The sequence below is a fragment of the Chrysoperla carnea genome, chromosome X (assembly GCF_905475395.1).
Source record: "Chrysoperla carnea chromosome X, inChrCarn1.1, whole genome shotgun sequence".
In the NCBI taxonomy this organism is placed as follows: Eukaryota; Metazoa; Arthropoda; class Insecta; order Neuroptera; family Chrysopidae; genus Chrysoperla; species Chrysoperla carnea.
The window spans coordinates 20535619-20553726 of record NC_058342.1 but is presented as its reverse complement, the minus strand read 5'-3'; the positions used below and the strand labels follow the sequence as shown (position 1 = coordinate 20553726).

The 18108-nt window shown below is 30.2% G+C and overlaps 2 protein-coding genes across 2 annotated transcripts; both read left to right on the top strand.

Moving 5' to 3' along the window:
• The first annotated feature begins 2570 nt into the window (after window positions 1-2570).
• On the top strand, window positions 2571-6113 carry LOC123302996 (high mobility group nucleosome-binding domain-containing protein 5-like). The gene is made up of 4 exons (XM_044886090.1): window positions 2571-2809; window positions 4183-5479; window positions 5546-5901; window positions 6099-6113. Exons 1-4 carry the CDS (start codon window positions 2750-2752, stop codon window positions 6111-6113), a joined length of 1728 nt encoding a protein of 575 aa, XP_044742025.1. The 5' UTR covers window positions 2571-2749.
• Window positions 6034-7516, top strand: LOC123302219 (zinc finger protein 888-like). Its single transcript, XM_044885062.1, has one exon. It carries the CDS (start codon window positions 6178-6180, stop codon window positions 7414-7416), a length of 1239 nt encoding a protein of 412 aa, XP_044740997.1. The 5' UTR covers window positions 6034-6177; the 3' UTR covers window positions 7417-7516.
• Window positions 7517-18108: the final 10592 nt, after the last annotated feature.

Below are 18108 nucleotides of genomic sequence, written 5' to 3'. Positions count from 1 at the left end.
TATCTATATTATCAAATTTATAAGCAGCACTTGTACACAATATATTATATATTTTTGTAGTTGCGTGGTATTGTAAAGCTAAAAATAACATATTATTTTAATACAAAGCAGGTATTTGGTTTATATGTATGTACCATGCAATAAACCAAAACTTTTTTACAATACTGTATGTTTACAATCACCTTAATGAATGATTACTAATTTTGAATATTTCTCTTTTAGCACCTGTAAACGCAGATATGTGTGTCTACGAGCTGGTCAACAAGCTGATTAAAGCTATGTACGATGAGTACACAGTGTGAATCATTGTGTCCCATATTCATTTTTTATATAAAATTGTTGTATATAATTGTTGTTGTATATTTTTGATTTTTGTCTTTTTTAAATAAATAACAAAAATTGTGTATTAGTAATATATTTTTATATTATTATTATTATTTATTATTTGTTATTCTGTTTGTTTAGTTATTGTGGGCGTGTTCCGTAATATTCACCAGTATACTGACCATTGCTGATAACGTCATAAACCGACGCCATGCTGGTAAATCGTTCCGAAATATTGACTGGCTAGTGCGTGTATATATTATATTTTCTTATTGTATTTGGAAATTCGAGAAAGCCTTTTTCAGACGCCATTATTCCTGCTTAATGAAAAATAAATAAATAAATTTCTTGTACAATCAAACGGTGAACTCATGTACACTGTCTTGCCCGTTTTACCAGTACAATATGGCGTAGTATACCAGTACCATATGGCGCCGATTTGTGACGCCATGAGCACTGGGCAGTATACTGGTGAATATTACGGAACACACCCTTTATATTAGTTGAATAAATCTACCGGATTTTGATAAAGAGTTCGAAGTTTTTGCAAATGGCTAATTTTTTTTAATAGGTTTTTTTGTTGTAAAAAATACAGAAAAGAAGTTTTCCTTTTCCGAGACGATCCGAGCGAACTTCTGCACGCGAATTTATCTCAACATTGTTTTCTTTGGTGACGTTTTCTTGAATTTCTCTGCTTCTATTGATCGGATTGAGACGAATAACAAAAAGAATTGTTTATTAAGAACGTTTGCATCGACATTGCCTGCTATCGAACCCTAAACATAGTAAAATAACCTCAAAATCTCAAGAAAACCACTGTAATCTTATATTTTTAACTTTTTTCTTAAACTGTACGGTTTGCGAAAAAATGTTTGGAACAAAAAATATAACAAAGAAAGAATAGAAGAAGAACATAGTGCATCTATTCGACTAAAAAACATTGGTGCAACAGCTTTTTCAGACCATTGCATTTTAAATGCAGATAAATTAGATGAAAAATTCAAAATTTTACACACATGCGAGAAAGGGAAGCTTATGAACGTTTTAGAAGAGTTCCAAACAAAATATGTCGTTTTTCATGCTCATACATCCTTAACGTTTGGAAAAACTCCAAAAAGATCATTTTCAAATCTGAAAACAATGATAAAAAACTTAAATTTTGGAAGCTTATTTAATGATTTTTGGACATCTTTTATAAAGTTCTGAAGAGTAATTACAAGTTTCTTCATTCTAGATGTTTAGATGTTAAGATGTTTAGATGTTAAGAATAATGAAATAGAACAGTTTTAAAATACATTGCGTTTTACTCGATAGTTGTGAAAAATTAAAATACTTCAGATTGTATTTTAAAAATCGTTTTTGTATTTTTCATATTGTTTCATTTAAATTAAAAAATTAAACCGTGCAATATTCTAAGATCGTCTCTGCAAGCGGAAACTATTTTTATTGGATTATTCCATAGAAACAACAACCTAGAAATATAAAGACATAGGGAACGCAATAAGTGAATTTTTGACCGCTAAAAAAGCGACAGAAAAGAAAGGCGTTTATACGTTAATATGTTTTTAAACACCTACTGGTGTTATCTTTATTTCTGTCTTAACGAAGACAGCTATACGCGCCTCCAAAATTTGGTTTCACTACAACGTTCAACCTTTTGGGCGCCCACTTTACGGCTCTATGTTAATATCTCTATGGATTATTATTATCAAATATTTGATATGTTCCCACAACCTTTCAATTTGTTTATATTTTTTAGAAGTGAAACGCCAAAATGATTGTAGTAGTAAAAAACAGTGTAAAATCTTACTTTTCACTTATGGAGGGTAGAGATAAGAAGAACTATCTTAAATAGGAGTTAAAGTAAAAAAGTGTCCATCTAAAAACAGCAAATAACAGTTACAAAATTGACCAGAATGGCGCTTGTGTAGCAGGAGGTGCTTGATGTGAAATTCTCTATCCTTCTTGAACAAATTGTTTATATCTTTATCTTACTCTTATTACCTTACGATGGACACTTTTTATATACAGAGATGTTCTCCTTATTTCTACCCTCCATAATTTCACTTGCGATAAAAACATGAGCTAAGCATATTAACTTGAATGACGCCCAAATCAACGTTAAATATCCATTCCATTAGTTTTAAAACTCTACTTATCTTGTTCAATAAAAAAAATTTCCGGACAAAAGTTTGCTTTCATATAAAGGTTGCTTTAAAATTGAAAAGGAATCAAACACTGAATTTAATAACTTAAGACGAATTGTTTAATAAAAGTGATCAAGAAGATCAACGTATCCATCATGAGCATGAACATTTATTAAATAAAGCTTAGTGCATTGAAACGTTATACATAACCTCTTTGGTTGAAACTGGACAAAACCATTCAGAAATGCTAGATAAAAGTGATCCAGAAATTTTGTATAATGAAAATCAATAAAGATGAAAGTATTGAAAATCAAAAATGCAATTCAGAAATATTACAGGTAATTCATAATTTTTTAATTATTAATTTTTGACAGATATGTGTCATTCTTTTGAACCAAACAAAGTTTGTAAACAAATAATACTTTTTTCTTAATATATTTTTTTGACAAAAGAATGAAACTATTTGGTCAACGATCTCGGTATTCCTGTATTTTGACTTTAAAAAATTTCTATTCCATCTGTTTGAAGATTAAATTTTAGGTTATGGCCATGGGCTTCTACATGTGAAATAGTGATGTGCCGGATCTGCAAAAGAGTAGATTCTCCGATACGGATCATCAGTGTCAAGGTCTGGGGTTACAAAGACGAATCTCTGTTTTTAGAGATATACATTTCATGAATGCTTGTTTCAATTTTTTTCCATGCGTCTTTTTACAAACAGGAATAAAGTCAAAAATTAAAATGTTGTTTTTTAAAATAGTACAGTAAAAATTTGACCATAGTTCCTATTCGTACTACAGTGTAAGAATCCGATGACTCCCTAACGATTAAGCTGTTAGTAAACTTAAGTGTGAGGTATCGATTTATATGTTGTTTTGCATGACGAGTCGAATAAAACCAATACCGAAACAGTAAAATCAACCATTCGTGAGATAAACGGGATTTTATTTCGAAATTGTAAGGAAAACTCACTCATAAAGAAACGTACGATTTACGAACTAAAAAATTTGGAATACGTTCATGAAATATACCGCTTCTATATGCAGGGTGTCCCATGCCCGATGTTCATAGCTTTAGAGCGTATTCTTTGGACAATTTTAAGTCGAAATTGTCGTATATACTTTTGTCTAAAACCAAATAGTTAAGGAGTTATGTGCTCTTCAGAAGTCTACGCCTTCAATTGTTAGAAGAGCAATTATGTGTTGTGAGGGGGGGGGGGGCATTTTGAACTAAAATTTTAATAAAATTTGTGTTAGCATTAACTATTTTCGTTCAGAATTTTCCGATACTGCTGAAAAAGTTACTTTAAATATAAAAAGTAGGTACATTTCGAATGGGAATTCAACCCATAACCTCTGCCTTGTCGGAACATTATTTTATTTATAATTAGCTATCCGCTTGGTTTTGCAACGTTTATACTGAATAACCTTAAAATTTCTAGGTATAAAATTAACCAAAGCACCCGATAGAAACCCGCCCGATGACTTACCGACAAAATATTATTGATATTTTCGTTTAAAAATATCAAAATTTCCGACTTTTTCGATTGATTATTAAAAAAACCAACCAAATGGTTCGAGCCGTTCTCAATTGATGATCAGTCATACAAGCGGCACGTTGTAACCAGCTAAAAATCTATAATTTAAACCCATAAAAGCTTGCATATCGATTTTTACATTCAAACTATAATTTATTTTCTTATTTCTTTTAGACAAAAGAAAATAATTCGATGGAGCTTCAAACAGCAATCGAGCATCAATCTAGTTTGGTAATCAAAAATGTAGAGATTGGAATTGATCAAAACTCACATATTGAAGTATTGAAAAAATATGATCAAGATATTGTTGAAACATTAGAAAAATTTGATAAAGATAATGCTGACACATTAGAAAAATTTGACGAGGGTAATGTTAAAACATTAGAAAGATTTTACGAGGATAATGCTGAAACATTTGAAAAACCTGTAAAAAATGAAGAATTTGTTGAACCGTTTGCTGCTGAAATATTGCAAAAATATGATCAAGAAGACATTGTTGAAACATTAGAAAAATTTGATGAAGATAATGCTGAAAAATTAGAAAGATTTGATGAAGATAATGCTGAAATATTAGAAAAATTTGACGAGGATAATGTTAAAAGTTTAGAAAAATTTGATGATAATAATGCTGAAAAATTAGAAAGATTTGATGAAGATAATGCTGAAATATTAGAAAAATTTGACGAGGATAATGTTAAAAGTTTAGAAAAATTTGATGATAATAATGCTGAAAAATTAGAAAGATTTGATGAAGATAATGCTGAAATATTAGAAAAATTTGACGAGGATAATGTTAAAAGTTTAGAAAAATTTGATGATAATAATGCTGAAAAATTAGAAAGATTTGATGAAGATAATGCTGAAATATTAGAAAAATTTGACGAGGATAATGTTAAAAGTTTAGAAAAATTTGATGATAATAATGCTGAAAAATTAGAAAGATTTGATGAAGATAATGCTGAAATATTAGAAAAATTTGATCAAGAAGATATTGTTGAAACATTAGACAAATTTGATGAAGATAATGTTGAAAAATTAGAAAAATTTGATGAAGATCATGCTGAAACATTAGAAAAACCTGTAATCAAAGAGGTGCGGATTAAGATTGAACGAAATTTACAAATTGAATTAATGATCAAAAATAAATATTTAACTCAAAGATTACAAGAATCTGATGAAGATAATGCTGAAAAATTTGAAGATTCAGATGAAAATGGAGATATTTTTGAACCGTTTGAAGCATCTTCTGAAGATGAATATGTTCCTGAGACATCAGAATCAGAAGAATCTGACGAAGATGAATACGATGATGTAAAATCAAACGATATTTATTTTCAGTGTAAACGAATTTATTCTGGAGATGAAAGTGATTTAGAAGAAAATAAACACATTAATGAGAATAATCCTTTGGAGATAAAGAATAAACGAATTCGTATTGAAGGAAATGAAGATGTTTCAGAAGAAAATCAAGGTACTAAAGAAAATGATGATTTATTAAACAAAGAAAATGAATTAAATACAAAATTAATTAATAAAGAAGAATTAAAATTAATAGCAAATGATTCAATAGATCAACAAATTTATCTGAATAGTTCTTTGATAATCAAAGATGTACGCATTAAAATTGAACGAAATTTACACACAGAATTAATGATTAAAGATGAATATGACACCGAAACATTCGAAGAGTTTAATGAAATTAAAGCTGGAATATTAGAAGAATCAGATGCATCTAATAACGATTTTACTCATGAGCATAGTTTGGTTCGTAAAACTCTTCGTACAGAAGAAAAACATTTCGTTTGTGATGTATGTGATAGATTGTTTCTTTCAAAATCTAGTTTATTACGACATCAACGAGGTCATATTGGAGGAAGCTCTTATTCATGTGAAGTTTGTGATAAAGATTTTTTCGTAAAAAAGAATTTAATAAGGCACAAACGAATTCATACCGGAGAAATTAAAACATATTCGTGCGATATTTGTGAGAAAATATTTACCAAAAAAAGAAACTTCGCTAAACATAAAGAAAATAATGTGTGCGTAGCACGTTTTATATGTCGTGAGTGTAATGAAAGATTTTCCGACAGACAGGATTTGGTTAAACATAATCGAGAAAAACATTTTTATTGTGATCTTTGTGATAAAAGTTTTGGTTATAAAGACAGTATGGAGAAACATACGCAACTTCATAGCGAAGGGAAAAATTTTGTTTGTCAGATTTGTTGTAAAGCATTTGTCTGTGAAAGATATCTCGATAAACATAAAGAAACTCATACTGACCGGAAAAAACGTTATTCATGCGACATTTGTGACAAAACTTTTGTCCAAAAACACAGTTTAGATGATCACAAACAAGTTCATACCGGTGAAAAGCCATATTCTTGTAATGTTTGTGATAAAGTATTTGCGTTACGACAATATCTAAAACTCCATGAAAAGACTCATACTGGGGAAAAAAGTTATTCATGTGGCGTTTGTGGTAAAGCTTTTCTCCAAAAACCTAGCTTAATTAGACACGAACGAGTTCATACCGGAGAAAAGCCATATTCTTGTGAGGTTTGTGAGAGAAAATTTTCTGATAAAGGTGATTTAACTAAACATAAAATAATTCATACTGGAGAAAAGCCTTTTTCATGCGATATTTGTGATCGAAAATTTTCAAGAAAAGGTTTATTAAATGATCATAAACGAAATGTGCATTCGACAGAGAAACCTTTCGCATGTAATTTATGCGATAAAAAATTTTCAAGAAAGGGTTTATTAAGTTTTCATAAACGAATGCATACAGAAGGGAAAAGATTTGAATGTGATGCTTGTGATAAAAAATTCAAATATAAAAGTAATTTAGGTCATCATCATAAACTTTACCATAGCGGAAAATATTTTTCGTGTGATGTTTGTAACAAACCATTTTTAACTGAAGACTCTTTAAATCGCCATAATCGAAAATACCATTCTAAGAAAATTCCAAAAATATTTGCATGTGATGTATGTGATAAGAAATTTCAAAATTCATCGGATTTTACTTATCACAAACGAACTCATACAGGAGAGAGGCCATTTGAATGTGATCTCTGTGATAAAAAATTTATAGTGAATTCTCATTTAATTCGTCATAAACGTTTGCATAGTGGAGAAAAACGTTTTGAGTGTGATGTTTGTAATAAAACGTTTTTTTTCAGTTTTAATTTAGTTTCACATAAACGAGTTCATTTAAAAAAACGAGTAAAACCTTTTAAGTGTGATGTTTGTAAGATGAAATTCACCGATAAAAGTACGTTAAAGAGACACAAACTAATTCATACAGGAGAGAAACGTTTTTCCTGCAATGTTTGTAATTTTAAATTTTTACGGTCGGATACTTTAAAACAACATCAACTAACAAAAAATCATTGTAATTTATAATAAATGACGAAAGTTATACTTGAAATTAAATTTTATACTTAAAGTTATAGGGCGTTATATACAGGGCGTTCTGTTATTAACTGCATATCGTTGGCCTACAGAATAAACTCATAAAGACGTAGGAAAAAGTTATTTACCAACTTTGGATCTGAGCCCTAGTTTGGGCGCTACAGGTATGGCAAAAATTGATAAATTGGTAAATTCACTGACTTTCATTCGATAACCAGCAGCCAATGATAATCAGTAGATATTAATAAATTTCATTTAATAATATTCAACTAAAGAAGGGATATGAACTGTTTACGTTTAATTAAAAACACTCCTTCCGTGACGTAATTTTTTTTTTTTTACTAATCATCTAATGTTTTATTGCAAAAATGAAATAATATAATAGTTTTTTTTAAAATGTTTTTTTCAACATAATATAAGCCAATTGAAATCAGTTCATATCCCTTCTTTAGTTGAATATTATTAAATGAAATTTATTAATATCTACTGATTATCATTGGCTACTGGTTATCGAATGATAGTCAGTGAATTTATCAATTTTTGTCATACTTGTAGCGCCCAAACTAGGGCTCAGATCCAAAATTGGTAAATAACTTTTTCATACGTCTTTATGAGCTTATTCTGTAGGCCAACGACCTGCAGTTAATAACAGAACGTCCTGTATATGATTTACTGATGGTCATGGTTACTGTTTGCTGAACCTTAAATATGATAGTAGGTGATGCCACAAGTCGCCCTGTAAGGTTCCGCGAATTTCTACGTTGAATATCCCCCCCCCCCCTCTCTTTCACTAATTGATGGTTCTGGAAACTGTCTGCTTGTTTGATAGTTCATTCGATGTGATTCTGAACAGACATCTTGCAAAATTTGATCCCAGCAAGTGGTCTCAATCCCGAGTTATGTCGAAAAAAAACGAAAAAATCGACATTTTTTGTTTTTTGTTTTTTCGGCATAGCTCCGTATTAAGACCATTTGCAGGACTCAAACTTTGCAGAATGACTGTTAAGAATCACATCTAATTAATAATCAAACAAGCAGACAATTTCTAGCACAACCACATAGTGACAGCTTTTTAAACTCCCATCTGGTAGGAATATTCGACGTAGAAATTCGCGAATCCTTACAGGGTGACTTGGGGCATTACCTACTATCATATTAAAGGCTCAGCAGACAGTAACCATGATCATCAGTAAGTCATATGGACAATATTCTAACTATGAAGGTAGTACGTCCATTACAATCCAGTTTAAAAATACATGTTCAAACAAATACGTGCACTATAGTGATGGAACGAATTTTGTACATTTGCGAAGACGAATGTTCACTTTCAAATGAAGCATTCACAAATTGTTATGTATTAACTTAATACATACAATTCTTTATTAGCGTAAAAGAGTTCGTATAAGTGAACTAAAAGCAAATTTCAATTTCTTTTTAATTTGAGATTAGTTTGCTATAATTGCATTTGTCAACCAGTCAAATTTAACTGTGATGGAAAATATAAGCAAAGTACATATGAGGGATTTTTTTTTCAAAAACATTCGCATCGTTTTTTTTTTTTGTGATTGCGAATGTTACAAAATATGCGGCACATTACTAGTACACTATATGAGACATAATTAGTGATATTTAGGATGTGTTCCGTAATATTCACAAGTATACTGGTCAGTTCTCTTGACGTCAGAAATCGACGCTATATTATACTGGGCATGACAGTGTACATGTGTCCACCGGGTGTTTGTGCAAGAAATTTATTTATTGTTCATGAAGAAGGAATAATGGTGCCTGAAAAAGACTTACTCGTAGTTATCGAATACAATAAGAATATATATTTAAGAGTATATACACGCACTGGTCAATATATTTTGGAACGATTCACCAGTATGGCGTCGGTTTATGACGTCATCAGCACTGGTCAGTATACTGGTGAATATTACGAAACACACCCTTATTTTTTTACTGAGACATTGCATGTATTTTTTAAGAAATCGCATTAGTTAAGTTTTCTTGGTTTTAAAAATTCATCATATCATTTTAGAAAAATTAAACTGTTACTTTTATGAGCAGAACGGCCAGTATGACGATTAAGGTAGTACCAGCATGAAATCACTTTTCGACAGATTTGGCCGAATTTTTTTTCTCGGGTTTATAATAGCTTTATTTATGAATTCCTAAAATTTCATAATTTTTGACCGTTTAGATCGCGAGATATTTAAAGACAAAGTTCGCGATTTTGAGGGTCATGTCCCATTTAAAGCATGTAAAATGTCCGGTCTCTCCAACTATTTTTTATGATATTATTATATATTGAAGAAAAAGTAGAAAAAAATGTTTATACAATACAATTCTAAAAAAAAAAATTTAGAAATTAATTTTCACTTTCGAGATATTAATTTTGACGTAAATTGATCGAAATTGGGACGTTGGCATAATTATTTCCCATTTTAAACGGTCAAAATTTCTGAAACTTTGGGAATTAATAGTAAGCATTATTAAATTCTTAAATTTAATTTTTCGTTAAATTCTGTCGAAAAAAAAATTGTACCATTGCTTTAACATAGAAACTGCAAATACCATGCTGGAACATCCTTAAAATAAATTTTTTTTTACATTTTTCTCATTCAATAACTTGAAGTAAAAAGTGCAAAAATTTATTAATTTACAGACATTGGATAGAATAATTTAATACTATGGAGCTAAGGAGAAAAAATTCCATTATTAGTTATTAAAGTGGTCGTCAAATGTGTCTAATTGAATTTGTGGCACCATGTTAGCAAGTTTTAAACCAAAAGTATAAGTTTTAAAAGAAGTGCTCAAAGTAATGAGGAAAAGATAAAGATCTAAAGAAATTGTTAGAGAAAGATAGAGAAGAATTCAAATCATTCCCTATTGCTACACTAGCGCTATTTTTGTTGGCTTAAGTTATAGTTTTGTTATACTTTGCTCCTTTTTTACCGCTTGCACTTTTTCAAATTTTTTCACATATAAGATGGTTCTCCTTAGCTCTACATATATATTGTTGATTTTATTGACATTAAACTTGAAAAAATAACTAAAAATGATCTAAGAACCAAACAAAAATTTTAATGTATTATGATTTTGACAAAAAGTAAAAAATATTTTATTCTTTAAAAGTTATTTTTTTTTTTAATTTTCAAATACCTTTCAAGCAATGTCGCAATAGTAGAATAGAAAATTTTGTTTGCCGTCGAGCAGAATCAAATTGCATTTCGTTGTCAGTTTTTAAGATTATTTAATGTTGCTATGAAAGTGGAAGGGTCTCATTGTCCCTCTCACTCATTTTCATGACAAATGCATAGAACGAAGTATCTGCTGCCAGCTTTAAATAAAGAAATTTTTTTAAATTTTAAATTTTATGTTAAAGCAAGTTGAGACGCCTTACCAAGCTCGGCTAATATCCGGTGGGTACACCTTTATATGAATGGCCGACAATGATTGCTTAGGGGACATTCATAAATTTTGTAAGCATTTTTTTTTTCAATGTAGACCCCTCCCTTTTTTAGGTAAGATATAGTGAGATTTGTTGGAACCCTCCCTCCCCCTTACGTGAGATTTGTTTTTCAATATGAGATTATATAAAAAAATTCCTTATAAAAAAATTTTTGTTTGAAACTTTCGTAAACATCACTGTTTACCAGTGAGAGCGCAAATTATGCACAAATTGTATAGTATGTATTATATGGGAATATTAGTTGTATATGTGTGACATGTATGTATGTGTAATGTGACAGAGTAATCAAAACTGTCTATACATGGTATTTCACAATTAACTCAGTCAATTGTTTTCATTTGTTTACAATTAAAGTTTTGTTCTACCTCTAACGGTTTACAAAATGGGTCCTACTTGATCTCACTTTTTACGTCCTTAGTACGCTGTAAAAATTTCAATTTGATATCTCTTTTCGTTTTTGAGTAATCGTGATGACAGACGAACAGACAACCGGAAATGGACTAATTAGGCGATTTTATGAAAACCTATACCAAAATTTTGTTCATAGTATCAATATTCTTAAGCGTTACAAACTTGGGACTAAACTTAGTATACCTTGGTATATTTCATATACATAGTATAAATATACACTCATGTCAAATTATCATATCACAAAATGTTTTACATAAAACATCGTGATTTCACTGAACTTTTTCGCTTTTTGACTTATTTATAAAAATACTTATCATTTATCATTTTACATTTTTTCTTACGAATCTACAGTGGCAAGTATGGCAACAACACTTTCGTTTGACATTTCCACATGATGGATTTGACCCAAGCAATTACCACAGATGTTACCACACTTTAAATCTGTTTGACGCTACGTCCATGTATTTAATGGTCTAAGATTCCGGCAGACTTTAAAAAAAACATTCTTCAGCAGTTTATAGACATTCCAGTCTAGCAATTCATCTCTGATTATTCGTAATATAAAAATAATTTGTGTTATTTTATCAAAACTATTATATATGTAACCTAATAGTCTAGGCGCAAAGTTATTTTTCGAACGGAGGTATAATTTATCGTAACATTGATCATTTCCGAGCAATAACCAATTTAATGTTTAGACAAAACCAAAATGGCCGTTTTCAAGGCTATAAACCAACTTAAGGTAGTATGTTCGTTACAGCCAAGTCGAAAAAACAGCCGTATATGTTCTCATTTGTTCTTCTTTTCCATTGTCCACTTTCGTCTTTTTGGCCTCCAAAGATTCTTCGTAGAATTTTTCGTTCCCAAATCAATAGCTTGTTTTCAATTTTTTTATTTACAATCCATGTCTCTGCTCCGTACAAAACCGTTGGTCTAATTACTGTCTTATATACTCGGACTTTTACCCTTCTTGAAACCATTTTGGACAGCATGACCCCTTTCAAAGAACTCATGGCTCTGCTTCCACTCTGAAGTCTTTTATTAATTTCGGATTCTTCTTCACTTTTGTCTTCAATTGTCACCCCCAAATAGTCGAATTGTCTTACTCTTTCGAATGCATATGCTTTTTCGTTCGATTGAATTTGTATAACATTTTCATTTTCCTCATTATGGTTTCGTAGCTTAAGATACTTTGTTTTTTGTTCATTTATGGTCAACCCGTACTCTTTAGCTTTATGTTCAAGGTTTTTAAACACAGTGATCAACTCTTGCTTTGTTCTAGTTATAATAGCTATATCGTCCGCAAAAGCTACAATCTGATGTCGAAAGTGGTTTACAGTTCCTTTGGTCTGTAATTTACATTCCCGAATAATTACTTCCAGCACCAGATTGAACAGCATTGTGGACAACGGGTCACCTTGCCTTAATCCTTTTTGAACATTAAAAGCTTTTGATATTTTTCCTTCCCATGTTACTTTACTCCATGTTCTCTTCAATGTCATGAGTACCAATTCAATCAATTTTTTGGGTATCTTTAGCGTCGTCATAGCTTCTATCATTTTTGTTCTAATGATCGAGTCGTATGCTTGTTTAAAATCAATAAGTATAAAAATACAAATAATCGAAATTTATGCCCCAATCTTCTACATCAATTTTTGTTTTATAAACATACGTATTTCGACTACAAAGTAGTCAGCATCAGTATGAATTAGCTATTCGTAATTACTGTTATTGTGTACGTTACTAGTTCCTAATTTGGTGACGGACTGCTCATGGTAGTCGAAATACGTTTTTAAGAAATTGCGGCAAAAATCGAAATTTATTTCGAAATATTCAAGAGGTCTCATATTTAAAAATACACACAACTAAAAATAATTTATAAGTAAGTATATTCGTTAGAAGTGAGTTTTTAATTTTCAAGAATCGTTTTCTTGGTTTCCAAAAATTCGTTATAAATCAATGTATCAATAAATTGTTTTCGGAAAAACTGGTACTAAATGGTACTTTTAACCCATGCAAAAAGTTCCAACTTTTTTAGTGAAAATCTTGTTTTCTAGATGAGCAAAAATTTTTTAATTTAGGATTCTCAAAGAGGCGGATTCCTAACATCAACTCAAAATTTTATTACATATTACACAAAAATGTGCTTATGTGGACGCAAGTACTACCTTTTTTAAATTCAGGTTGCGCTTCAGTTATTATACCATGCATATATGAAATATACATAGTATATTAAGTTTAGTCCAAAGTTTGTAACGCTTAAAAATAATGATGCTAGGAAAAAAATTTTGTCATAGGTGTTCACTAAATCACCTAATTCATTTCCGGTTGTCCGTGCGTCCGTCCGTCTGTCTGTGGACACGATAACTCAAAAACGAAAAAAGATATTGAGCTGAAAATTTTACAGCGTACTCAGGACGTAAAAAGTGAGGTCAAGTTCGTAAATGAGCATCATAGGTCAATTGGGTCTTGGGTCCGTAGGACCCATCTTGTAAACCGTTAGAGATAGAACAAAAGTTTAAATGAATAAAAATGTTAAAAATTAAACAACTTTTGTTTGAAACATTTTTTCGTAAACATCACTGTTTACCCGTGAGGGCGCCAATTAGGCGAAAATTTTATAATGTGTACTATACTTGATTATCAGTTTTGTATGTGTCACATAATTGTATGTGTAATGTGATAAATAAATCAACACTGACTATGCATGGTATTTCAACAATTAACTCAGTCAATTGTTTGTTTTCACTTGTTTTGTTTAAACTGAGTCAAAAGAAATGTTTTTCGTGTCAAAAATTTAGACTATGTTATTTGTTAAAAACAATTTGTATACCATGTATAAATGTAATATATATCATGGTATACTAAGGTACACTAAGGTTGGTCCCAAATTGTAACGCTTAAAAATATTGATGCTACCAACAAAATTTTGCTATAGATGTTTATAAAATCACTTCATTAGCCCATTTCCGGTTGTCTGTCTGTTTGTCCGTCTGTCTTCCCGTCTGTCATCACGATAACTCAAAAAAATATCAAGTTGAAATTTTTATAGCGTGCTCACGACGTAAAAAGTGAGGTAGAGTTCGTAAATGATCAACGTAGGTCAATTGGGTCTTGGATCCGTAGGACCGATCTTGAAAACCGTTAGAGATAGAACAAAAGTTTATGTTCCTTATAAAAAAAATAAACAACTTTTGTTTGAAATATTTTTTCGTAAACATCGCTGTTTAGCTGCGAAGGCGCAAATTGTATAGTATGTATTATATCAGTTATGTATGTGTGACATGTATGTATGTGTAATGTGATAGAGTAATCAATTTTGTCTACACATGGTATTTCAACAATTAACTCAGTCAATTGTTTGTTTTCACTTCTTGATATTATTTTCCAACCAACCAGCTTTGAAAATTAATTTTTGAAGAAAAAATACGTAAAACATTTATGATGTAGCTTTGGTTCTATATCGGTTACGAAATGTCCTCTCGCGCCTAGAGCAAAGCGATATCAATAATGGATCATATTTCACTTGCGATAAAAATAGTTAATTATTTTACTTAACTTATCAGCCAATAAAAATAATAATAAACAATCTATCTTAATTAGTTTATAACGCACTATTAAATGTTAAACATTGATTTAAAAATAATATTTGTGACAAATTCATTAAAAAATTTAACGAAAATGTTTAACGGTTCATGTGATGACGTAAATAATGCTCAGATTATCAGCAATGAACAAAGTAAAATTGAAAAACAATTAAATATCGAATTGCGAATTAAATTGAAAATGTTAAATAATAATGATACAGAAGAATATCAATATTTACATAAAAATGATAATTTATTAAACAAAAATGAGTGCATTGAAACTGGACTAAACAATTTAGAAATGTTAGAGGTAAGTGATTTAGGAAAATATCAATATATAATTTAGTACACCGGTCAAGTAGAACAGGCGCTGGATGGGGTTGAGTGTGCAAAATATGAGTACCGCATTTTGTCAATTGATTCTTGATCAAAAAAGCTTATAGATTAATATTGTGAATCTTGCCAGAAACCCGATTGGTCCAATTTTTGTATACCCCCCCCCCCCTCCAAAGAAACAGTTAAATGACATTTTTTTGAATCAAGTAAAAGTTACTCTTGATTCTATGAGGTATTTAACGTCAAAAAGGCTCCTTGTGATTTTTTCGTAAACTTCTTCTTTTTCGAGGTCAGTTTAATGTTTGGAAAAACTCTAAAAAAACCATTTTAAAAGCTGAAAAACGGGTCTTAAAATTATATATTAGAGTTTATCAAAATTCTAAAATAATGTTTGAACATCCTTTATGAAGTTCTGAAGAGAAATTACAGATTCTTTAATTCTAAAGCCTCCACTTTTAATTCTTTAAAGATGTTATAATTCTTATTAATAACAGTGTGTAAGACTGAAATATTTAGTATCTCTGTCTTACTCATTATTAATAATGGGAATTATAAACATCTTCTTAAGAATTGAAAAATGAGCCTCTAGAATGGAGTAGCCTGTATTAGTCTTCAGATCTTTATTAAATGATGTTCAAACTTTATTTTAGAATTTTGATAAACTCAAAAATCTAATTTTATGCCCTGTTTTTTTAGCTTTAAAAATGGCCTTTTTGGAGTTTTTCCAAACATTAAACTGTTAATATTTCGAAAACAAAGAAGTTTACGGAAAAATCACAAAGAGAGAGAAAATGAAATGAAATTTTTCGAACTTTTCTCTTAATTTTACTTTAGTTCGAGTAGATTGGTCAAAATCTCATCTTTCTAGCATGTAAAGAACAGAAAATATGTATTTTTGGGTGGTTTTTCGCGCGCTGTGTTAACAATTAACAATCAAGAAAAAAATGCAATTAGCAAAGACTTTACACTCACATTTACAATTCGGTTTTTGTCAAATTTTGCGAATTTTTCACTCGAAAAATGGAGGGTTTAACGAAAAATGTCTATGAATATTTTTTGTTAATTTTGACCGCAACTATATGATTAAATTTTTTCCGAAGCGATTCGGTCAATATTACTTATTTGTTTAAATTAATTTGCTTAAACAATATCCTACCGGGTTATCCACCGGCAACCTGCACTTTTACGTTCAGGAGCATGTTTTAAACGTTCTATGCAAAAATTAAGCATGTTCAAAGACGGATTTTGCTGGAACTATTAGGTGAATAATGAGAATTATTTTTTCGAATTTTCTAATGACATGAAAATAGAAAGAAAATTTTTTTGTTTATCTTCATTAAGGAGATGTAGCACGGCGGGAACTAGGAAATGCAATAACGGCTTAAGTATCTACTTATACAGGAATCCAAAACATATCCACGAGTGAAATCCGCCTTGGCTTAAATGCAAGATATACTAAGTTTAGTCCCAAGTTTGTAACGCTTAAAAATATTGATGCTATGAACAAAATCACCTAATTAGTGATATTCCATTTTCGGTTGTCTGTCCCTCTGTCTGTCAACAAAACAAAAAAAGATATCAAGGTGAAATTTTTACAACGTAATCAGATAGAACAAGTTTAAATGTAAAAAATATTCCTTATAAAAAAATAACCAACTTTTGTTTGAAACATTTTTTCGTAAATACCACTGTTTACCCGCGAGGGCGCAAATTAGGCGTAAATTGTATAGTATGTATTATATGGGAATATCAGTTATGTATATGGACATGTATGTATGTGTAGTGACAGAGTAGGTAATCAACACTGTCTATAAATGGTATTTCAACAATTAACTCAGTCAATTGTTTGTTTTAACTTGTTTTATTAGAAATTAAATCGATAAACGAAATTAAGTTTTTTTTATCTCTTTTATAGGAAAAGGAAAATGTGTCAGTAGAGCATCAACGAATTACTCCAGTAATCAAAGATGAAAGCACAGAAGTTAATGAAGAAATTATTGAATTATTAGATGAAGATAATGCTGAAATATTAGAAAAACGTGATGAAAATGGTGGTAATGCTGAATCGTGTGAAGCATGTGATGAAGATCAGATCATGTTGACGTTTGTGATGATAATTTTGCTCGTAAGCATAGTTTGGTTTCTAAAACACTTACATATAATACTGAAGTAAGGTTTGTGATGAAGATTTTGTCCAAAAACACACACAGCATTGTGTATTTTATCCAAAAACATACACAGCACCAAAAACATTTTGTCAAGTATTTGTACCACGATAATATTAAACAAACCTAGAAATTTTTGGATTTCTACGAAAAAATTATTTGTATAAACTTGTGGTTTTTTAAATTGGCTTCAGAAAAATAAAGTGAAACTTTTTAGTTTCAACTTCCGTGCCATTGGGGTGAAGGGGGTTTAAATCGTAAAGTAAACCAGATCTCAGAATCCCGAAATTTCAGATATTTTTATTAATCAACTCATTTATGAATCGCCCTCCCTTTTGGGGAGGTTGGAAAGGATCTCAAAATGAAAAAGAGATTTAAGACTTTTAATCACGTAAAAGGGGATTTTTGGGGTCACTGATCTCGAATTTTCCAGCCAAAATGTTTAATTTGCTACCCCCTCCCCTCTTGTAGTACAAATAATTAGTACACATAATTATTACCCCCAAATAAATAAAACCATTTCTTTAAAATTTAACCCTTTTTAAGGAATGAAGTCGATACACCCAGCAACAATTTTTTCGAAGGAAAAAGACTCGTTTACTTTAAACGATTATATGTTATTTATTTTTTGTATTTTTGTATTTATATTTGTATAATATTTTGTATTTAATGTTTTTAATTTTTGAATTTAAATAAAACAAGTGAAAACAAA

Excerpts from the sequence above, each read along its gene's own strand:
- LOC123302996 (XM_044886090.1), top strand. The coding sequence starts at position 2,750 with ATGAAAATCAATAAAGATGAAAGTATTGAAAATCAAAAATGCAATTCA. Across the intron at positions 2,810-4,182 it reads GCAATTCAGAAATATTACAG|ACAAAAGAAAATAATTCGAT; the intron begins GTAATTCATAAT and ends TATTTCTTTTAG. Across the intron at positions 5,480-5,545 it reads TGTTTCAGAAGAAAATCAAG|AAGAATTAAAATTAATAGCA; the intron begins GTACTAAAGAAA and ends TAATTAATAAAG.
- LOC123302219 (XM_044885062.1), top strand. The coding sequence starts at position 6,178 with ATGGAGAAACATACGCAACTTCATAGCGAAGGGAAAAATTTTGTTTGT.